The following is a 23,512-nucleotide window of genomic DNA, read 5'->3' on the forward strand; positions in this document are numbered from 1 at the left end:
TTTATTTTATGAACATGTCCGGAGTCTACTTTCTGTGTGGGTTATGTGCTGCTGTGTTTACCTGTCTCCAGAGGCTTCTCCCCTCCCCCGCCCTGCACTGAGGCTGAGTGTGCACACCTGAGAGTCATCTGCAATCAACGGGCTTTAAGACTGCCACCGACTCTAGCGTCAGTGCCAGAGTATTTGTGACTGCACGCAGTGGTATCTTGGCTCCTCTGTTCCTCCAGTGATTTGAGTGATCTTGCAAGTTTGATTGTGTTTTTGCTCTTCGAGTGTTTAACCCTCATTCTCCTACCTTTTGTTCCAGTGTCTCCCTCCGTGCCTCACAGCAGCCCACAGCCCAGCACTCTCACCTGGTTATCCCACTCTGCACCTGGACTCCGGATCTCCTTTGTTCTCTGCATCATTCTGGCACAATAAAACTGTTAAACCCTTTTCCGTCGGTCTGTCTGCATTTTGGGTCCATAACCTCGCTGTCACCACAACCAGCTTGCTATTACACTGTTTCTCCATTGTGTACACATATAAAATTAAACTATGCACTCAATTCTGAAAACTTGAAGCTCATGTATCAACACTAGGGGTGGGACAATACGAGTAACTCACGATTCGATACTGTGACGATATTTGGCCCTTGATAATGATAATATCACGATACACAATATCTGCGATTTTTGATATATTGCAAGAAATTTCATCAACGATATATCACAATATATGTGACTGAAAAAGAAAGAAATACCCATAAAAAGGAAAACATCTGTAATTATGCATTTATTCCAAAACTTCACACATTTCTGTTGTTGCATCTAGAGCGTGGCTACCCGATCCGAGCCCGACGGGTCCCAACAGTACCCAACGGGTCGGGCCGGGTTTGGTCAAAAATGTATAAGTTATATTCGGGCTCGGGTCTGATTCGGTCAGCTTTCAGTGAAAATGTAGTGTAAAAATAAATAAAATCCTATTTTATCTGTCCTGTTTATTGCTTGGGCACTGTTATTTACGTGACAACACCTGACCAGAACACACACACACACACATTAGCTATTTGTTTCTACCGCTCCCCTCGCTGGAAGTCTCGGACCTCCCGCCGCCCGCCTCCGCCTTGATTAAACACTGAAAATAATAATAATAATAATCTTATTATGTTATATTTCTCCCTCTCCCCTTGCTGGAGCCTCGGACCTCCTGCCGCCCGCTCCCGTCTCAAACACGGAGGTCTCCCTCTCCGCGGAGCACCCACGGCGCACACCCGGCCTGTTAAATAGCCTGTAACCATAACAACTGTGTGACACAAACTCAGTGCTTTAGTAATTAAATAATGTCGGGCTCGGTTCGGTTTTGGACATAACAAAACAGAATGACTGTCGGGTTCGGACGGGTTCGGGTACTTTTCTCTCGAACTCGGTCGGGTTCGGACAGAAATATGCGGCCCGTGCCGCACTCTAGTTACATCTAACTGCTTGACTCGTCTTCTGCACCGGCCGCTACTTACGCCCACTTTACAGTCTTTACCCTCATTTACAGGATTAGCACCCCCACAAACAGGGCAAGAGACGTTAAGTACTGACAGTGACAACGGGGGAAATCCATTGAGTGTGTGTTGTAATAAAATATCGTTATTTGCCTTCAGTGTATCGATTATTTATTGCGAGAGAGAGCACAACAATATATTGTAAAAATTATTTTTTTGTCCCACCCCTTATCAACACCAAGACTCCAGACTGCTAAAATCTAAACACAGTCCCATTGTTTTCACAAAAACAGAAATACACTGACCTTCAAAACACCACAACCTAATTACATGTTGGTCTCACTCATGTCTCACCTCACCTCAGCTGTCAAAACACACTTTTCTTACTGTAGTGTTTTACAAACAGTTTCAGTTAAATTACTGTGAGTTTTGCCAAAACAGGTAACATCTGTGTATTCTCAAAATTCTGACAATGTTGCAGTATTACAGTTTTTTCTCAAGTTATTTAAACACATTTCCCGAAACTACTGTTTCATTTCTTTCTCCATTTTTAAAGTGTCGGGTTTTTTTGCCCCAAAATAAGCTGCATTTTTTTGGTGTATGTATTTTCTGTAAAGACTGGTGCCATATTTTAATATCATACTATGGATGTATCAGATAAACATTGCATTGATACAATCTAGGTCACAGCTCATTTGACAGACAAATGTACGTGCATCATAGAATATGGCAGACATTTGTCTATCAAATGATCTCCACCTGGACTAAACTCACAACCCGCAAGTTTTGGGAAATCACGATGTCTAGAAAGCATCAGTGGCTGCAGCTGACGGGGACAGCTAACACTAGCAGCAAAGATAACATCAGGATGTCATCTGTTAAAAGTCTCCCGTTGCCGGATACAACATGAAACTACTCCAGTTAGCTCAATCATGTTGTAACTAAGACATCTGCTGGAAAAAACATTTTTTTCACGGACCGTTTATTTATTTAGCTTACGGCCAGTAAGGGTACACACATGTTGACAGAAGCGAGGTTGGGGATACTCGTCTTTGATTGGCGGTTCTCCATCATCTTTGATTGGCGTACGGGGGACAATGCCTACTTAGGAGACCAGAAATGTATACCATTTCATACAATGGGAGTATATTGTAGGTGGGCCATCTTGTAGTAATCCAGTATCTTTGGTAATGATGAAATAAGTGCTCAAATACAAAAAGGTCACAAAACAGATATTTATTTGTTACTGTATTACAATAAAATTTTCATCTGACTGTAAAATAAATGTTTTTTTGGTCAGCCTTCCTCTACGTTCTCTGTGCTGCTCCATTTTTCTCTGACACAGCAGAAGTCACCTGAGGCCTTTGTAATGCTCTGACACAGGATTGGTGTGTTTTGCTAATTGTGTTTGAGCAGGTGAAATGTGAGTCAGAACAGCTTGTAATAAGGGCGTGTTGTTTTACAGGCCAGAGTTTTTCAGGTGAACAAAGTGTGCTAAATTATGCAAAAATGTGATTTAAAAATCTCTACTTGAGTTAAAACAATGGAATTGTGCTCAAAGTTCAGCAGTCTGGAGTCTTGGTGTTGATACATGAGCTTCAAGTTTTCAGAATTGTGTCCATAGTTTTACTCTATGTGTGTATACAGTGAAGAAAAACTGTAACTTTAATCTGAGGTAAGACTCTGGGAAGTGAGTTTAGTCCAGCTGGATTGGACAGACAAATGTGCACTGTATCCTATACTGATACAAAGTAAATTCACATTGTATCACAATATGGAAACAGTCTTTACAGTTTACATATAGCAAAAAATTGCAGCCTATTTTGAGACGAAAAAACCTAAACTAAAAGCTGAAAAAGGAGAAAAAAACGGAAAGTATTTCTACACAATTTTAACATTTTAAATAAGTAGCATATAAACAACAATATTTTAAAAAATTCAATTAGATATATACTGTAGAACTTCATTTAATAGCCCAGGCTACTATTTGCTTAAATCATTGAAGTCAACAGGCCTGTATTTGGGACAGGCCTTTAATGTCTTTCACACAAAACTGTTAATCAGCAAAGATCGGAAAATACAATCAAATTGTTTATTTAAATCAGTATAAATATTACTTGTATAAAACTTTGGCTTCAGGTAACATATTAATTATGAATCAGTCATTCAATCTAGCTCTGACAGACAGTGCATCAGATAGAGAGAGTTACGACACTCGAGGATTACAGCACCTGGCATACCGACACAGTCCTGTTAAAACAATACTCACAACTTGGATTCATTGTTTTATCAAAAAACCTTTTTATTCTTTTGATCTGAGGGTAATTGAGGAATGGACACATACAGTAATTTGAGGTAGCCAACATCTGAAGAACCCGTAGAGAAAAAAAGTACTGCTTGGCAACCAGACCAGGCGTCTAATTGAGACAGGGACTGGGACGTTAAAGGGACTGGGCATTGGGACTTGGCTTTTAATTGGTTTTATGGTTGCTGCTTATTAAATTATTTGAGTATTTTTTAACGACTAATACAGTTTCTTTTCTTTACAACTCTGTCAAAATCATGAGATGATCCATGGCACAGGATGTACACACACACACACGTGCACTCTTCAACGTCCAGCTATATATAAAAAATAAAAACAGCTACTTATACATAATACACCCCATTAGAGCTGCAAAGATTAACCAAGGTGTGGGTAACTTTTACAATTTGCCTGAAACGTATTCCCCTAATATACTCAATATTACACATGTGCTTCATTTACTTTATGTCATTATGTTTCCACACATTGCAATGTCACCTCTGCTACATCTCTGTATATGACATTTAGTGCATGTAGCTCAGCAGTCAGAGCACTGCACGTTAATTACCAAAGTGCAAATAAAATAGCAATATTATAATTTATCAGTTAATTTATATTTTGTTTTCATAATCTGAAACAGTAACTAAAGCTGTCAGATAAATGTAGCAACAAGTGAAATATTGTCCTCTGAGATGTGGTGGAGTATAAATATAAAGCAGCGGAAAATAGGAATAATCAGGTGAAGTACAAGTACCTCAAAATTGTACTTAAGTACAGTACTTGACTTACTTTCCACCAACTATAGTTAATAAATATTTAATGATAGAAGTTGTGAGATATTCTGTTTCTACTCAATACTAATGCTAATTTCTATAAACTGCTGATAATTTTAACATCACAACTCACAAGAAATCTGTAAAGTAGGCTGGACAGAGCTACACATTTCAATTTTTCAGTGATTAAGCTGTGTATTTTTAATAAAAATAAGTTGCCAGAGTGCAAAAAAAAAAGCATCAAAACAGAGCTTGCTTATGACAACATTTCCCTGGGAGTGGCCTCAACCCAGGAAATTGTCTTGTCGTTTACCTCATTATTTAAAACTTCAACCTCCTTTAACATGAACATCTTTTATTGTAACGTGATATATGAGACTCCAAATATGAAAACGCATAATAGCTCCCCTTTAATGTGTGTGCGTAATTATATATTTTTTTACTTGTTTTGTATGTTTTTGTTACTAATTTTTGTGTTTTACTCAGCAAAGACAAAGATCAAAAAAAAAAAAAAAAAAGCATAACTAATTCAAAATTACACTTACAGTACTTAGTAAATACTCTTAGTTACCTTCTTGTGACCCGGCCTGTCAGCTTATTCACCACCTAATTCAGGGTGATTCCATTCTTCTTCTTTTTTTATTTTATCTTTATTAGTAATCCTGTTTACATGAAGTTTTATCTTTATTTTATCTCAGTATAATCATGTTCATCTTTATTCACCTCATTTTCAGTTCTTAACAAAACACTAACCACATCAGTAATTAAAATATATCTAAACTAGTCCATACCCACTGAGTGCACAGTTGCCCACGTACAGTTTCACATGGTGTGTGTTTGGGATACAGGTCATAGGAAATTGCAGTCCTGTTCTACATATCTACCAAGTTTAGTAAAAATCCATATGGCGGTTAGGCCTAGCTTAGAAATTCGCCCTCTAGCGCCCCCATTTTGTTTGATGGGGTCAATAATGGAGGGGTCCCCTCAGATTATGTGTGCTCATATACCTACAAAGTTGCGTGGTGATCGGTGAAACCCTTGAGATGTTATAGCCTACAGCTATATGTGATGAGCCACGCCCTCCGCAATATTCATTGCCTTATAGAAGCTCAGTTTTAGTAAGTTTTCCAACTTTTGCCAAGAGGGAACTTTAGATATTGGTCCCTAGATTATGTTCACCCAGTTTCATGCAGATCGGTCCAACCTTCTAGGAAGAGATCGATTTTAAGTGTTTTTCAAAAAATTCAAAATGGCGGAAAATCTATATAACCGGAAGTTGTGGGTTCTTAGGCAAATTTGTTCCTCATGAGGAGAGGCATCTCTGTGCAAAGTTTCATGTCTCTACGACATACGGGGCATGAGATATGCCCATTCAAAGTTTGCAATTTCAATCAGTTGCTATAGCGCCCCCCTTTGGCCAAATGATGTAATAGTGCTTCATTCACATCCTCCCATGACCCTCTACCACTGTGCCAAATTTCACATGGATTGACCAAGTCAGTGAGGAGAAAAACGTGGAACAGACACACACACAGACAGAGTTTTCATCATTATAGATAAATATCAGTTTATCTTCACTTGATCTTTTTGTTGCTGCATTTTAATTAAGTCCATACTTTTCAGTTAAGGTATAACGGTCTGATTCTCTGTCCCTCATCTACAGCCACATGTAGGCCTTTATCACAGCAGACATTTTGACTTGTCATAGTAGGAAAAGCACAGGTGTTACTGATAACATGAACGATGGCTCTGTTATATTAAAGTGTCCTAGTAAGAGTAAGCAGGCACGCAGGAACCTGAAATAAAAGCAGCTTAATGGAATTCAGCCATTATTAATGTCATTATTTGCACCTGTGTGTTTCCTACTATGACATGTCAAAATGTTTTCCCTGGAAAAGACTCTTTCCCCAAACCAAACCACTGCTATTCTCCTGCCATCCACCAGATGTCCTCATCACCTGACCACCCCATGATTGACACACACCTGCATCTCATTACCTCATCAGTCACTTTGCATTCATTCCCTGCCACGTTGTCAAAGTGCCTAACACTTTTGCCCAACAGCACCCAACAATGATAATTTTACTAGAGATGTCCAACCTCCTTTGTTGAGATACAAATATTTCTAGATACACTTACTAACAAAATGGGGCGTCATCATCATAGAAGGAAAGACCAAAGTCCCCAGAGGACCAAAGAGTACTACTTAGTTGGGCATATGGTGCAGCAGAGCACATTTTATTGGAACAAAGCAGACTGAACTCTAAAGATTTGAGCAACAGTGACATCTTGTGGCCACTTAGTGTAGTTGTATAAAAATACCCATGTGTAGAGAACAAAAAGTGAGCTCACACAGAAGTGTGTAAATTATACATAGATGAGTGCAGGCAGTGTGTTCACAGTGGGAGAAAAGAACCAGAACTTTAATCGAAATATGTGTTACTGGACAGTTTCCTGATATTTCAGATGTATAACTGATAATTTTTCTGAATGCTTATTCTTTGCAGCTCTCTTGGGGTGTATTATGTATCAGTAGTTTTTTCTTTTTGTTTAAAAGCAGTACTTTTTTCTCTAGGGGTTCTTCAGATGTTGGCTACCTCTAATTATGTGTCCATTCCTCAGTTACCCTCAGATCAAAAGAATGAAAAGGTTTTTTGATAAAAATGAATCCAAGTTGTGAGTATTGTTTTAACAGGACTGTGTCGGTATGCCAGGTGCTGTAATCCTCAAGTGTCGTAACTCTCTCTCTGATGCACAGAGCTGATGTGTCTGTCAGATCTAGATCGAATGACTGATTCATAATTAATATGTTATCTGAAGCCAAAATTTTATACAAGTAATATTTATACTGATTTAAATAAACAATTTGATTGTATTTTCCGATCTTTGCTGATTAACAGTTTTGTGTGAAAGACATTAAAGGCCTGTCCCAAATATAGGCCTGCTAGTATTTGAAGTTCTACAGTATATACCTAATTGAATTTTAAACACTCCCTAACACTTAAAGCACTGGAAGATTTATTTTTTCATTAACATCATTGAGGCTTTTTCTGCTTATACAGCATTTAACAATTTGTCCACAAAAGGTTTTTCTTTGACGACACATTGTTGAAACATTTAGCAGACACATAATCATCAGCAGAAAAACACCAATGTATGATGTCATCTGGGGGTGGATAAGTGAAACTGCACAATGACGGGAGAAAAAGAGTTTTATTTCAAACAGACAGGCATAATCTGTTATCAACCCATGTCAATAGGAATACAGTTGAAAGGCTCTAATAACCTTTGGTAGGTTTCTCTTTACAGGCCCATCACATATTAAGACTCTGATACATTTTCACACCATTAGCAAAACACAACGATGGTTACATCAAAGAAAGCAAAGTGAGCTTTAAGGTATGACTACAGTGAGAAATAGTGATATATAATGTCATCATAATAGTAATCCTAATTATTTTATTTCATATTGACAGATTAAACACTAAGTGCTTCCCAAGAGCCAGTTTTAAAAGATTGAAGATGTGTGTGAAGCGTCCACCTTTTAAAATAGCTTCTTTGCATCTCCATATTTGAAACATTGTCTACAGCTACATATACAGTCTGCAGAGACATGGATGAAAGCCTGACTTGACTGGTAAGCAGAGACAACTGCAGGGCAGTAAATCTAGTCTGCATTTGTAGCGCCCTCTACTGCTCAATTTGAATGAGACTTTCAGGGTATGTTTGAGGTACCTGCACTGACATTCCTCAAAGTGTCATAATGATTGGCCTATTTCTGTGCTAAGCCACGCCCACTCAAAGTCTGTTGGTTAGTGGCACAAATTGGACCTACAGTTTAGGAGGAGATGTCATAAATAGGTTTAAAAAATATTAAAAATGTCAGAAAATGTAGTCAGGCAGATAGATGTCTGTGCCAAGTTCCATGTAAGTCGGACTTATGGTATAGGGGACTTTTCAAGTTCAACATTTTTACCTTAAATTATGGCGCCACAATTTGGCTTATTGGGATCATATTTGTTGAACAAGATTTGCACCAAACTTCCAGTCACTGGTGAAAATCTTTCAGCTCTTTGGAGTTGAAACCCGAAAAAAAGATGCAAACAATATAAGAGACATTTCACAAACAAATTAAAAGATGAACAGTAAATAAGTAATGATAAATGCAGTAGGTGAGCACTGTCTTATATCTTTGTCGCAAGTGTTGTCTGTGTGAAAGCAGCCGACTCACCTAACCTAACTGCAAACTAAATCTACCCTCAGGTACTAATAAAGTTACCTTACCTTACCTTAGATACAGTAAAATGACCAAGTTGCAACCACAACACCAAAAACAACCTCTAATCAAAAATCACTCAAAGTCAAACTAATATCTGATCTGATTACCACATTAATTCACACAATTTATAGAGTATAAATAGATAGATGTCTGTACCAAGTTCCATGTAAGTCAGACTTATGGTATAGGGGACTTTTCAAGTTAAAAACATTTTACCTTAAATTATGGCACCCCAGTGTGGCTTATTGGGATCATATTTATTGAGCAAGATCTGCACCCAACTTCCAGTCATTGGTGAAAACTGAATGTGTCTTTCAGCCCTTTGGGCTTAATGATAAATGCAGTATGAGCAAAGATAAAGTAAAATGACCAAGTTGCAACCACAACACCAAAAACAACCTCTTATCAAAAATCACTCAAAGTCAAACTAATATCTGATTTGATTACCACATTAATTCACACAATTAACATCAACACCAAACACCTTTAAATATGTCATGTCCCTAAAATTCAGATTAACTCAATTTAACATGTTGGTAGTAAATCATAATAAACCAGTGAGTATCAGGGAGTGTTTGCCTTCTCTCCATCTGCCAAAACTTATTCTCCCCCTGGGTTTTGCTGTGGTGCTTCTTGGCCTTCCACCTGCATGTAAAAAAAGACAGAGAAGTGCATTAATATTTAACATGAGCAGTGCACTGAGATATGTACTTCATCATCACTGAAGCAGGGCACTGTACTCAGGGGTTAAAGTGGGGTTGGCCTGGTGGGGAAGCCCCCAAATCCATAGGAGCAGTGTAGTGGGGAAAAATGATTCATCTCAAAATAACTGCCAAACTGATTTGTACTGTCACCTCCAAATTAGTCCATTACTGTGAACTTTACCACATTGCTGCAAACTACACAGTTACATAGCCTGCGTTTGTTCTAACTATCCAGTATTCTCACACAGATGCTGAATAACTCAAAAATGATTATCATTCATTTGTTGTCAAAGACATTTCACATCATTAGTTAACCTCATACATCTAAAGACCAAACTATTTTAGTCAATTAGTCAATGTGAAAAAAGTCATTAGCAGCAGCCCTACACGGCACTAACTCCAGATCCAAGATCAGAGAGCAACTGAACTGCATTCAGATCTTGGAGCTCTGACAAGATGTAACATAAATAATTGCACCTTCCCTGCTCATGTGCCCATCCTAATACACCTAATGTAGTACAGACTACAGTATCACTGCCATTTAGTAGAACCTCAAGCCTGAGGGCCCCACACAGTACTTTTCTATATTTAACAGCCTACATCTGAATATTACCTGCGGCACTGGCAACCCTCTATCTTTGCACCACTTCCTGAAGCACACGCGGGCATGCTCCAGTGGCTCTTCATCAGTCTTCTTACAGTAAACCCTGATCAGCGTCTCAGAAAAGCATGTTGGGAGGAGGCTGGACACCTGACAAGAATGACAACAGCATAAACTTGAGGAAAATGCCATACTGTAACAGAGGCTGTCTTATAAAGAAATACACACAAGGAATGAATAGCTCATGGAAAGACAGAGATGATTTTGTTGTCATTGCATTAGTTCTGACCCGCTCTCTGGGGATATGGAATGATCTGGTAGGATCTCTCTTGCTGTAGAAATACACCTTTCTAATTGGGTCCTCGTTGTTGCTCCCATAGTCCATAGTACTGTCCTAAAAGAGAAGGGTTAGACAGAGCCCTATTTTAACATTCACAAGTAAATTATGACAAGCATCTCACAAATTAAATCATAATCCACAAAACCCAAGATTGACAGAAAAGTGAAGTAAAAGTGATAAGACGAAAAACTCACTATAACTACAAAGTCCTCTGGGTTTAGCCCGTCCCCTTGAAGGGCTCCAGTCAATTCCTCTTTCCAGTTGGCCTCAAGGATCTTGACAACACACAGTAAGGGTATGGCCACATTAGAAATTAAAAAAAAACAACCATATCTTTGTTTCTCATTTTTGGCCATCTGTCCACACTGCAACATGATCAGTTATTCAAAGGTTCAAAACGTTATTCAGAGTATATAAATCTTAATATGAATATTTTACTGTGTATGGGGAAAATGGGGAAAATCTACAGCACAGACATGCTAGAGTTAACTTGTAAGTCGTATCAACACGTTCACATCCCAACTTTTCAAATACCGCCACTTTGTAAGTGGATATACGTGTGCAGTCTGACTGGCACTCCCTGGTTTAAAAGCTAGGGTACAGAAGCATTTCTCTATGAAGTTGAGGGATTGGTAATTGTAATAGTAATTGTGACTGATAGGAACACATGACATCCAGGTACAATACCCAGAGAGACATCTGCGCTCATCAACCACAAAAGGAGCACAACATCCAGCTCTGTTATAACAAAACCTGCTCTTATGATCATTGGTGTACTTATAGCTGCAGTGAAATAGATAACATGTCAAACTGAAGTGTTTTGCTATACAGGCACAAAAACACGCGGTGCACACCTCAATTTGGTTTGGTGTACAGTTTGTTTCAGTCAGTAACTTGTAGTGGTTTCGAGTGATGATCCTCTGTAGAATCTCCCTCGCCTCAGCCAAGCCCTGATCGGAGGAGTTGAGTATTTGGTTAAAGACACAATCTACAGGACAAACAACAGAGCAGAAGACAGATCAGTTGGAACAAACCAAAGACAAGGTCACAAAATCATTTGTAGTGTTTCACAAATAAACAACAATAAGCAACATTAGCTCGGCATGGCATTTACCACCAAAATTCTTAGAATAATTCAGACAATTGTCAGTTTTTTATATCACGGTTTATGTTAGTAAATAAAAACAATTAAGCACAAGAAGTAATACTGACAGGAGTCTGACAGAATATGTTTGGACAATTCAGAAGACACGTAGTCTTTGTTGAACACAGATGGTGGTTTGTGTATCCTGCCCACTCCTCCCTCTGCATTAATGTTAAAACACAAGCTTACAGCACACAGTGGTATCTACAGACCTGTCAGCTTGGTGTAGGCCTCCATGTTATCTTTGGCTGTGGAGAGAGTGAACATCTCCCCTCCTGAGCCTTCAATCTGAATGTGCTCGTCTGCTTTTACAAAGGCCTCTGCAATCCTGGATAATCATATACAATATGTGATCACCTAATGTATATTATACAAGAGAGTCAATTTTATGAAATAAGCTACATCATACAGCAGACAAAGCAAAATGTTGTTTCAGTATAAACCTGAGAAGGGTCAGTACTTACATGAACTCCATGATCTTGTTCACACTGTGCTGGTAGGCTCTTCTGTGGAGACTGTACCTTGTGTGGAACATGTCATACAGATTGTTCACCTCCTATTAAAAGAATTACATGTATTTTAGTCACATCTAATCATCTGAACAGATTGTTGTTTTAAAATCCAATCAAAAAGTTAGATGTAGCAATGTCAGCACCTTGTCTCTGGTGCAGATGTGCCTCTGCCCGTCCACCTCACACACCCTGGCAAACCTAAAGTAGCGGAGATGGTCAAAGTTGTTCCGGATGCCCAGGTGGTGGCAGTCCCTGAGAGGAGACAGTAAAGAAATGTGTGAAGAAAATAGGCTTTTTATGTTAAACTAACCAAAGCACCCTGGAGATTGCTCCATACTGTTAAAATCAGGAGAATGTTGTAATTGGATGCGGATGCCCCCTGGAAACTTTGTGGGGCAGCAGTAGCTCAGTCCATAGGGACTTGGGTTGGGAACCGGAGGGTCGCCTGTGCGAGTCCCCATCCGGACCAAATATGGAGCGTGGACTGGTGGCTGGAGAGGTGCCAGTTCACCTCCTGGGCACTGCCGAGGTGCCCTTGAGCAAGGCACCAAACCCCCCAACCGCTCGGGGCGCCTGACCAAAGGGCAGCCCCCTCACTCTGACATCTCTCCACTTTGTGCATGTATAGGTCCTGTTTTTGCATGTGTGTGTCTTTCAGACCTGTGTGTAATTGACAAGTAAGAGTGAAAACACTGAATTTCCCCTCAGGGGATTAATAAAGTAAATAAACTTAAACTTAATTGTTCTGGGGAAATAACACATAATAATTTATCACTCTGCATCACAAAGTGAATTTCTCTTCAGTAGCTGAACAACAAGCCTCACCTGGCAAAGTAGTCAAACTTGTCCACATCAATGCCATTTGTTTTGTTGGCCACAATTTCATAGAGGAAGGACTTGTCCTGTGGACGGCCTTCATATGGCCACTGCAGAGATGACAGCACATTATTGACATTAGACACTGGCTGCTGTAGTAATAATGATACTGAATGATTTCAAACAGTTTACACAGGCAGGACTGATGTTCTGCACCTTTTAGTCAGTTCAGATAACTCTGTATGCCCCTTAAGGAGTGATTCCTGAGGCAGGCACAGTAAAAAGAAACATACAACAAGACATATAAGGAGAAATATATGACAGACAACCAGTGACCATGTGGTAAAGAAATACAGTCCACAGCACAACATTAGTACCAAACATACCAGGATGTTCTCCTACATCCTGTCCGATTTTGCAGTGTGTAAGCCAGCATGCTTTTCTGGCTACTCTGACCCACAATCCTCTGCACACGACACATTTACTGAGCCACAAACAGATGACAGCTTCACACCTCGTTAACACCTGTTTGACAGCTGATTGATATAACATATTATATTTGTAACAGTGAAATTACATCTGCAGTTCTCTTTTAAGTAACTGATGTAATGATAGGAAAATTAATTGTTGAAGTAAACAAAATAGTCATCAATATTAGAAACAACAATTGGACATAACGATGGAAATAACAGTTAAAGAGAACGGCAGATTTAATCTCACTGTTGCAAATATAATATGTTAGAATCTACAATCTGTGCAGTCATAACTTTTGAGTTCAACTACACACATTTCGAAGTAACAGCAGAGCTCTACGGGTTGATCTTATTAGCTAGGAACAAAGGAACAAACCTCATCAACTGTCTCTGTGTGCGGTTCTCCCTGTCTTTTTTTGAGTGGTCCTGCAATCATCTCTTCGATGAAGGTCAGGTCCACAGGCAGCACCAGGCCGTACCTCTCCATCTCCTGCTGTAGGCCATTACGTTCCACTAGGTGATAAAACATCTGTACAGAGGCATCCTCATGCTGCAAGATACATAGATTCATCAATATATGAGAATTAATAGCAAAAGTATAGATAGATAGATAGATAGATAGATAGATGCCCAGTGACGGGTGTTGGTGTAAAACCAACAACAGTGACTCTCTCCAAAATCTGCACAAACTCTGCCTCGCGAATGACACAATTTCATGTATTACAAATGTTTTGTGTGGGTTCATTATACCAAGGTTTGACGTTTACATTATACTGCTGACATTTATTACAGCACCAATAATTAATGTCAGGAGAATCAACATTTTCATTGTTGTTGTTGTTCCATTGTTAAATATGTCATGTTGATGTCATTTAATTTCAGGATGCACTTATTAATAGCCTTGCTGACTGCCATTGGCCTATTAGCAAATAAGATGACATCCACCGATGGCAGTGGCCGATGTTTTCCTTTTGTACCACATCAGTAGTGACAATAGAAAACATGTTTGGGATGAACAGAGATCTTCCTCGGGACGCTGTCAGGATGAAAGGACAAAGTAAAGTCCATCGACACGTCAGGTGACACACCATATCGTTTCCTTGACAATGCCACATTGTGAACAACTAATCTGTGTTTGACATCAGCAGGAGGAGAATTATTTAACGTATTAATCACATTATGATGTGTTCAAGCTCTTTTCAGTAAAATGAGTATTGGGCAAAGGTTGTTCTCATGAGGTGTTCAAATGTGATCTTGTAAAATGTAGCGTTTGGTGAGAAACGTGAATAAATGCAGTTGTTTGAAGAAGAAATTTGTTGATGTATCCAATATGAAACAAATATTAGAGAGGGAATTTATGAAATATAGTAATAAGGCTTTTGAAGCAGTTATTTTAGTTCTTTCTTCTAAATTTGTATGAATACATTTGTGCTCATTCAAAGATAGCATAATGAAGGACTGAACAGTTATTTTTTCATAATTAATATTATTATTAAATTGATATTTTAAACATGAGTATGAGCCCAGAATTACACAGCTGATGGATTCCATATTTAATTGCACACATTATATATTACATAATAGGTCCAAACTTGGGTAAAGGAACATCTGTTCACAGAGGTGTAAGTATCACTTTCTTCCTGAGTCTGTGTTCTGTGCTTGGGTTCACTTTGTTGATTGTAACAGATGGAGTATTGAAACAGGAAAGACTTGTAACTTCTCAAGCCTGTGCCATGTCGACCTTTAGGTTCATCTGGCTGAAAGAACCACACTGCCCCACACTAAAATATCAGCAGCAGAGACCAAGAATCGCTCTCCCCTCTCCTCATTGAGCCCGACTCACCTATGTACGATGATTTCAGTGGTTATCACTGCAAAACTTCAATTAATAGCCCGGGCTACTAATTGCTTAAATCACTGACATCAACAGGCGTCTATATGGGACAGGCCTTTAATTCCTTTCACTGTTGAAAGGAATATAAAACTGTTGCTCAGCAAAGATGGGAAATACAGTACAGGCCAAAAGTTTGGACACACCTTCTCATTCAATGCGTTTTCTTTATTTTCATGACTATTTACATTGTAGATTCTCACTGAAGGCATCAAAACTATGAATGAACACATGTGGAGTTATGTACTTAACAAAAAAAGGTGAAATAACTGAAAACATGTTTTATATTCTAGTTTCTTCAAAATAGCCACCCTTTGCTCTGATTACTGCTTTGCACACTCTTGGCATTCTCTCCATGAGCTTCAAGAGTTAGTCACCTGAAATGGTTTTCCAACAGTCTTGAAGGAGTTCCCAGAGGTGTTTAGCACTTGTTGGCCCCTTTGCCTTCACTCTGCGGTCCAGCTCACCCCAAACCATCTCGATTGGGTTCAGGTCCGGTGACTGTGGAGGCCAGGTCATGTGCCGCAGCACTCCATCACTCTCCTTCTTGGTCAAATAGCACTTACACAGCCTGGAGGTGTGTTTGGGGTCATTGTCCTGTTGAAAAATAAATGATCGTCCAACTAAACGCAAACCGGATGGGATGGCATGTCGCTGCAGGATGCTGTGGTAGCCATGCTGGTTCAGTGTGCCTTCAATTTTGAATAAATCCCCAACAGTGTCACCAGCAAAACACCCCCACACCATCACACCTCCTCCTCCATGCTTCACAGTGGGAACCAGGCATGTGGAATCCATCCATTCACCTTTTCTGCGTCTCACAAAGACACGGCTGTTGGAACCAAAGATCTCAAATTTGGACTCATCAGACCAAAGCACAGATTTCCACTGGTCTAATGTCCATTCCTTGTGTTTCTTGGCCCAAACAAATCTCTTCTGCTTGTTGCCTCTCCTTAGCAGTGGTTTCCTAGCAGCTATTTGACCATGAAGGCCTGATTGGCGCAGTCTCCTCTTAACAGTTGTTCTAAAGATGGGTCTGCTGCTAGAACTCTGTGTGGCATTCATCTGGTCTCTGATCTGAGTTGCTGTTAACTTGCGATTTCTGAGGCTGGTGACTCGGAGGAACTTATCCTCAGAAGCAGAGGTGACTCTTGGTCTTCCTTTCCTGGGTCGGTCCTCATGTGTGCCAGTTTCGTTGTAGCGCTTGATGGTTTTTGCGACTCCACTTGGGGACACATTTAAAGTTTTTGCAATTTTCCGGACTGACTGACCTTCATTTCTTAAAGTAATGATGGCCACTCGTTTTTCTTTAGTTAGCTGATTGGTTCTTGCCATAATATGAATTTTAACAGTTGTCCAATAGGGCTGTCGGCTGTGTATTAACCTGACTTCTGCACAACACAACTGATGGTCCCAACCCCATTGATAAAGCAAGAAATTCCACTAATTAACCCTGATAAGGCACACCTGTGAAGTGGAAACCATTTCAGGTGACTACCTCTTGAAGCTCATGGAGAGAATGCCAAGAGTGTGCAAAGCAGTAATCAGAGGAAAGGGTGGCTATTTTGAAGAAACTAGAATATAAAACATGTTTTCAGTTATTTCACCTTTTTTTGTTAAGTACATAACTCCACATGTGTTCATTCATAGTATTGATGCCTTCAGTGAGAATCTACAATGGAAATAGTCATGAAAATAAAGAAAACGCATTGAATGAGAAGGTGTGTCCAAACTTTTGGCCTGTACTGTACAATCAAACAGTTTATGTAAACCAATATGAATATTACTTGTTTAAACATTAGGGCTCAATTATGAATCATTCATTCGATTTAGGTCAGATAGACAGCACATCAGAGAGTTACGGCACCCAGCATACCAACACAACATCACTTTATCCTGCAAAACAATATTTACAACTAGGATTCATTTGGATTCTTTTGATGTGAGGACCCTTACAGACTAAAAGAATATGAATAACTTACAGAGTAATAGAGGAATGGACACATGATTTGAGGTCGCCAACAACCTGGTTTTATACATCTGAAGAACTTCTATAATAAAACATGAACTGCTTGAAAACCAGACCAGGCGTCTGATTAAGACAGGTGTTCATTTAGCAAAGTGTGTAGCCACACCAGGCTAGTGAAAGAGACTGGGTGTTTAATTGAGACAAGGCTTTTAATTGAAGTTTTACAGTATTTCATATCATGTCATATGTCAGGGACAACAGAAATAACAGTTTCTCACCCTCCACTCATGTCCTGGACGTGCCTCGGGGATGAACGTCCCATCATACAGATGGGAAAAGGGTCCATGTCCTAGATATGGGAGATACCATAACATAAGTCAAACTGTGAAGTGAAACATTTGTGAGTGTATCTTATCAGGCCTGTTTTATTTTAGGCTAGTATTAGAGACAGGCCTTTACTGATATTGATGATATTATAAAAATATGTTTTGTAATCTGCTGCAAATGACTGTTATTATTGTTTGCATTATTTTCTTTAAAGCAACAACATACCAGTAGTCATGCCATACACACAGTTCCACTGTGTGTCTATAAAACACTAGTTTCCATCCAAATTCAGCGCTAATATTAATTTCAGAATTTCCAGAAAAATTTGAGCGTATCTGTTTATGATGATTTATAGTGACTATGATTAATATAACCTCAGATCTTAACTGCGGACTAAAAAACATGACTATTGACTGTCTATCTCACTGATAATGAATGAGGGAGCCACTTTTTTGGTGTAGCTACAAATGTGTGCCAACACTATAACTGCCTTCCAGGAGAGACTGTCTGAAAAAGCTGTTGTACATTTAAACAATTGTTGCCCTTGCTGCAAATATTTCACAATAAGTGCTCTCCCACTTGGTCAAAGGGCTCACCCAGGTCATGGCAAAGACCAGCAATCTGCACACAAAGGATGTCTCTTTCAGTGATGAGGAGTTCTGGCTGCGTTGCATGCAGAGCTTTTGCAAGTTCTCCTGCTAGGTGCCCCACCCTTTATCCCCACATACAGAACACAACAACAAAAAACGGGTTACACAATTACCACACGAGTATCCTGCTGCAAAACTGGAAACATCAACTTTTACTATACCTATACTAATGTGTTTGCTTTGGTTGTATCAGTTATATTAGGTGCTTTTCTTCCTGCTTTGGATTGTGATTTGCTCGGGACACAAAACTGTATCTATCTGATAATATGCGGACCTACCCAATAGAGTGTTCAAAGCGGTTGTGGGATGCTCCAGGGTAAACAAAGTAAGCCCCTCCAAGCTGCTTGATGTTTCGTAGTCTCTGGAACTGAGGTGTGTCAATGATTTTGACGAGCAGTGGGTGTAATGTCATATGCCCGTGGATGGGATCATTAAACACCTGGCACAGCACATAGAACAGAAACCAAGTCCTGTTATGTTTACAAGAGTACCAGTAAAACCAGAAGCAAACATGAAGCCAAAGCTACAGAGGAATGGCTGAACAACACCCTGACAGGATCACTGAGCATGTGATAGAACAAAATACAACAAAAATGGGACACACCTAGTTTATCTATGACCCAGGAGATACCAGTAAAGGTACAATTAGTGAACTAGTTTTCCTTTATTGAGGGTGCCTGCTGTGCAACAGCAAGGCAACTATATATGATCCGTTGTGTTTATTCTTCTTGTTCAACAGAGATTTACCAAGCGGTCTTTATGAAAATCACAAAAAACAACATAATTTTTTCCATTCAAATGAATGGCAGATCATTGAAAGAAAAAAAAACACGTGAGAAGAGTTAAAATCACACCTCTTTGAGACCACACCAAACTGCTATACTTTGACATAGAAAATGTTTTAATTTAAATACGATGTGTTACCTTGTGCTGTCCTTGCTCTGCCATCTTCCAAAGCTTCCTGATACTGTGCTGGATTTTCTGGAGAAAGTGATTTCTATGGAAAAAAGAATGTACATAAGAGCACAGTAGGGAATGAGTTCAAGAAAGAAAAGTGAGGCGTGAAACAAAAATAAATCCAGTGAGGTGAGTGTTCTTGCACTGAATTACTGCAACCACCTCAGAGAAATTTAAAATGCAACAATTAAAATACTGTTTATATACTGTATGCTTTGGCTTAATGAGGCCATGCTACTTATTTAAATTTTTAAAACTGTGTATAAATACTTTCCGTTTTTTCTCCTTTTTCAGCTTTTAGTTTAGGTTTTTTCGTCTCAAAATAGGCTGCAATTTTTTGCTATATGTAAACTGTAAAGACTGTTTCCATATTGTGATACAATGTGAATTTACTTTGTATCAGTATAGGATACAGTGCACATTTGTCTGTCCGATCCAGCTGGACTAAACTCACTTCCCAGAGTCTTACCTCAGATTAAAGTTACAGTTTTTCTTCACTGTATACACACATAGAGTAAAACTATGGACACAGTTCTGAAAACTTGAAGCTCATGTATCAACACCAAGACTCCAGACTGCTGAACTTTGAGCACAATTCCATTGTTTTAACTCAAGTAGAGATTTTTAAATCACATTTTTGCATAATTTAGCACACTTTGTTCACCTGAAAAAATCTGGCCTGTGAAACAACACGCCCTTATTACAAGCTGTTCTGACTCACATCTCACCTGCTCAAACACAATTAGCAAAACACACCAATCCTGTGTCAGAGCATTACAAAGGCCTCAGGTGACTTCTGCTGTGTCAGAGAAAAATGGAGCAGCAGAACGGAGAGGAAGGCCGACCAAAAAACATTTGTTTTACAGTCAGATGAAAATGTTATCGTATTACAGTAACAAATAAATATCTGTTTAGTATTTGAGCATTTATTTCATCATCACATCCCCAGAAAGACATTCAGTATGACTCTGGGTTGTGAGTTTAGTCCAGTTGGAGCTCATTTGATTGACAAATGTCCGCTCATTTGTCTGTCAAATGAGCTATGACCTAGATTGTATCAATGCAATGATTATCTGATACATCCACAGTATGATACTACAATACGGCACCAGTCTTTACAGAAAATATATACACCAAAAAACATTTATTTTACAGTCAGATGAAAATCTTTTCGTATTACAGAAACAAATAAATATCTATTTTGTGACCTTTTTGTATTTGAGCACTTATTTCATCATCACATCCCCAGAAAGACATTCTTATCATTTCTTACTGTAGTGTTTCTCATTGTACTTACTCTATCACTTCAATTACTGTGAGTCTGGCCAAAACAGGTAACATCTGAGTATTTTTACAACTCTAACAATGTTACAGTGTCAACTATAGGTTTACAGTGTGACTCTGGGTTGTGAGTTTAGTCCAGGTGGAGATCATTTCCGAACAAATGTCCGCCATATTCTATGACGCACGCACATTTGTCTGTCAAATGAGCTATGACCTAGATTGTATCAATGCAATGTTTATCTGATACATCCACAGTATGATATTAAAATATGGCAACAGTCTTTACAGAAAATACATACACCAAAAAATGCAGCTTATTTTGTGACAAAAAAACCCAACGCTTTAAAAATGGAGAAAAAAAGGAAGCAGTAGTTTCAGGAAATGTGTTTAAATAACTTGAGAAAAAACTGTAATACTGCGACATTGTCAGAATTTTGAGAATACACAAATGTTACCTGTTTTGGCAAAACTCACAGTAATTTAATATCTGATACTGTTTGTAAAACACTACAGTAAGAAAAGTGTGTTTTGCCAGCTGGAGTCTTGGTGTTGATACATGAGCTTCAGGTTTTCATAATTGTGTGCATAGTTTAATGTGTATACAATGGAGAAACACTGTAATAACAAGCTGGTCTTACTCACATCTCACCTGCTCAAACACAATTAGCAAAACACACCAATCCTGTGTCAGAGCATTACAAAGGCCTCAGGTGACTTCTGCTGTGTCAGAGAAAAATGGAGCAGCAGAGAGAACGGAGAGGAAGGCTGACCAAAAAAACATTTGTTGGTGTTGATACATGAGTTCCAAGTTTTCATAATTGTGTGCATAGTTTAATTTCATATGTGTATACAATGGAGAAACAGTGTAATAGCAGTCCTATATTACATTGTATTTATTATGACAAATAACCTTGATAATTTCTACCATACTGCACAACATTTTATTTATTTATTTTTTTTTTGTAAAAACAGCTGCAACAGCTTGTTCTCAACAGCTAACTTATTTCAGCCAGCAGTGAGATGAAAACTAGTCATCAATTAATTTTACCAAACCAGAAAACCTACCTTTAAATTTATCCACCTATGTCCTCGTTCTTCGTCTTGTAGGTATTCGCAAGTTTCATCCACTTCCCATCAATCACAGTTCAATTCTTTGTAGCGTCCAGAGGTCGTAGCTGTTTGTCATTTCTGATGTTGATCTGACGAGCGCTGGCTATATCAGGATAGTCACACTAATGATGTTATTGTCACAGCTCCTCCCTCCCAGGTGCCCTGCTCTCCCTCTCCTTTAGTAATTTTCCAGTCTTCCTACCTCTGCTCCCCTGAGGAGGAGCCATCCTCAGGGCCGGACAACTCACCTGCCGTGGAAGAGGAGGCTGAGATGGATGTCAGTGGCCTGCTGCAGCTCAGGAACTGTCTGTGAGACGCTACACACTGCCTTGTGTGTGTATTCTCCTTTCACCTACCTGTCGGCTCCTTGATCCATCGCCTGACTTACCTCCTGCTGGTCCCTCGTCGGCTCATCTGCCTGTCCTGTCTACTCACCTGGTCTGTGTGTGGGCTCTGGGCCTGAAGACAAACTGTGTTTCTTCATCTGCCCAAGTGCCTTCTTTGCCTGTGTTTAATTAAAGGTCATGACCAACTGTCACTGACTTTCAGAGTGCAGCATTTGGGTCCTCAATACACTCGTCATAGGTTTGAACAATACCTGTCTTTAATGTCTCCACCACACATAAGTTTGTTCACTGTTGTGATAGTAAAATTCTTTTGTGACAGAGTAGACAACAAAAACATTTCAGGGCACCGACTATCAAAAGTGAAACAAAACCTGGCCATAAACGCAGCAGAGGTAGCCCTACATTGAAATGTATGGCCACTGATTGTGCTAATGATTAAAGGTATGTACCTCTGGAAGAAGACAGTTGATTGTTGAGTCTCATTCCCGGGTCGTCAAACACCAATGCTTTGGGTTGGTCGTCTGGTTGAACCATCACCCCAAAGCGTCGGTATTTGACGACCTGGGAATGAGACTCAACAATCACCTGTCTTTCTCCAGAGTTACATACAGCACCTTTAAATCTCACAAATATGCACAGCTGCTTTTCATCAGAATGACATGAAATTCACAAGAATGTTGTGCAGTTACGAGGGTTTGGTGAATCGGACTTGGAGCACTCAAAGGAGCAAACTTCACAGAAGAAAAAGAGGCTCAGGATAAGTATAGGAAAATGCTCTTGCATAAGGCCCAGTGAGCCCAAGCATAAAGCCACAGCTACACAGGGATGACTTTAAAAACACGCTGATGAAATCATTAAGCACCTGGCAGAACAAAAAGTTAGACACACCTATTTAGGACCCAAAATAGTACCAGGAAAAACCACTCCCAGTTTTGTCTTCATTTTATTTGGTTATCTTCCTGCTGATGAAGCTTATCTGCATTTTTGAGAGAGCGCACAGGAGAGAAAAAGTGAGCATGAAAGCGAAAACTATTGTGGGAACATACTAATAAAAAACACAGATAAAACTGATAGTAACACTCAGGTAGTTCCCTCACAGTATGTTAAATGCACTGCTGGATTGCAGTGTTGGGCTGCAGTAACAGAGAGCAGGTGCCAGTCCTGTTCAGTTTCTCCTCCATAGTATTTACCAACCACTGCACATAGGACCAACCAATCACGTCAGAGTCACAAGCTCCAGTGTTTACAGAGCAACATGACACCACACTTTCAATAAATGATTCTGGCATATAAAACTGGTTTATCCACCTCATCAGACAGACAGAGAGTATAGCCAGAGGAAGATAAGTAAAACCGAAACTTCAATTCAATTAGGTATATACCGTAAAACTTCATTTATTTATTTTTTTGTCTTTATTTAAACTCGAAAATCATTGAGGGCAAAGCCTTCATTTACAATGACGTCGAGCAAGAAAGAGGACAATCAATAAAACAAACATATGAATACAATTAAAATAGAGTAACAACAAAATCAATTAAAAACAGGTACAAACAGA

At 39.2% G+C, this 23,512-nt stretch overlaps 1 protein-coding gene across 1 annotated transcript; it reads right to left on the bottom strand.

Annotated features, from left to right (window-relative positions):
* Nucleotides 1-8,276: 8,276 nt before the first annotated feature.
* Nucleotides 8,277-21,914, bottom strand: LOC144464143 (deoxynucleoside triphosphate triphosphohydrolase SAMHD1-like). The gene is made up of 15 exons (XM_078169974.1): nucleotides 21,565-21,914; nucleotides 19,183-19,255; nucleotides 18,537-18,697; nucleotides 18,205-18,320; nucleotides 17,560-17,630; nucleotides 13,798-13,971; nucleotides 12,958-13,058; nucleotides 12,276-12,384; nucleotides 12,085-12,176; nucleotides 11,833-11,948; nucleotides 11,331-11,464; nucleotides 10,671-10,751; nucleotides 10,426-10,530; nucleotides 10,149-10,286; nucleotides 8,277-9,476 (listed from the first exon to the last, which is right to left on the bottom strand). Exons 2-15 carry the CDS (start codon nucleotides 19,204-19,206, stop codon nucleotides 9,432-9,434), a joined length of 1,467 nt encoding a protein of 488 aa, XP_078026100.1. The 5' UTR covers nucleotides 19,207-19,255; nucleotides 21,565-21,914; the 3' UTR covers nucleotides 8,277-9,431.
* Nucleotides 21,915-23,512: the final 1,598 nt, after the last annotated feature.

Source organism: Epinephelus lanceolatus, chromosome 8, assembly GCF_041903045.1.
Source record: "Epinephelus lanceolatus isolate andai-2023 chromosome 8, ASM4190304v1, whole genome shotgun sequence".
Taxonomy (NCBI): Eukaryota; Metazoa; Chordata; class Actinopteri; order Perciformes; family Serranidae; genus Epinephelus; species Epinephelus lanceolatus.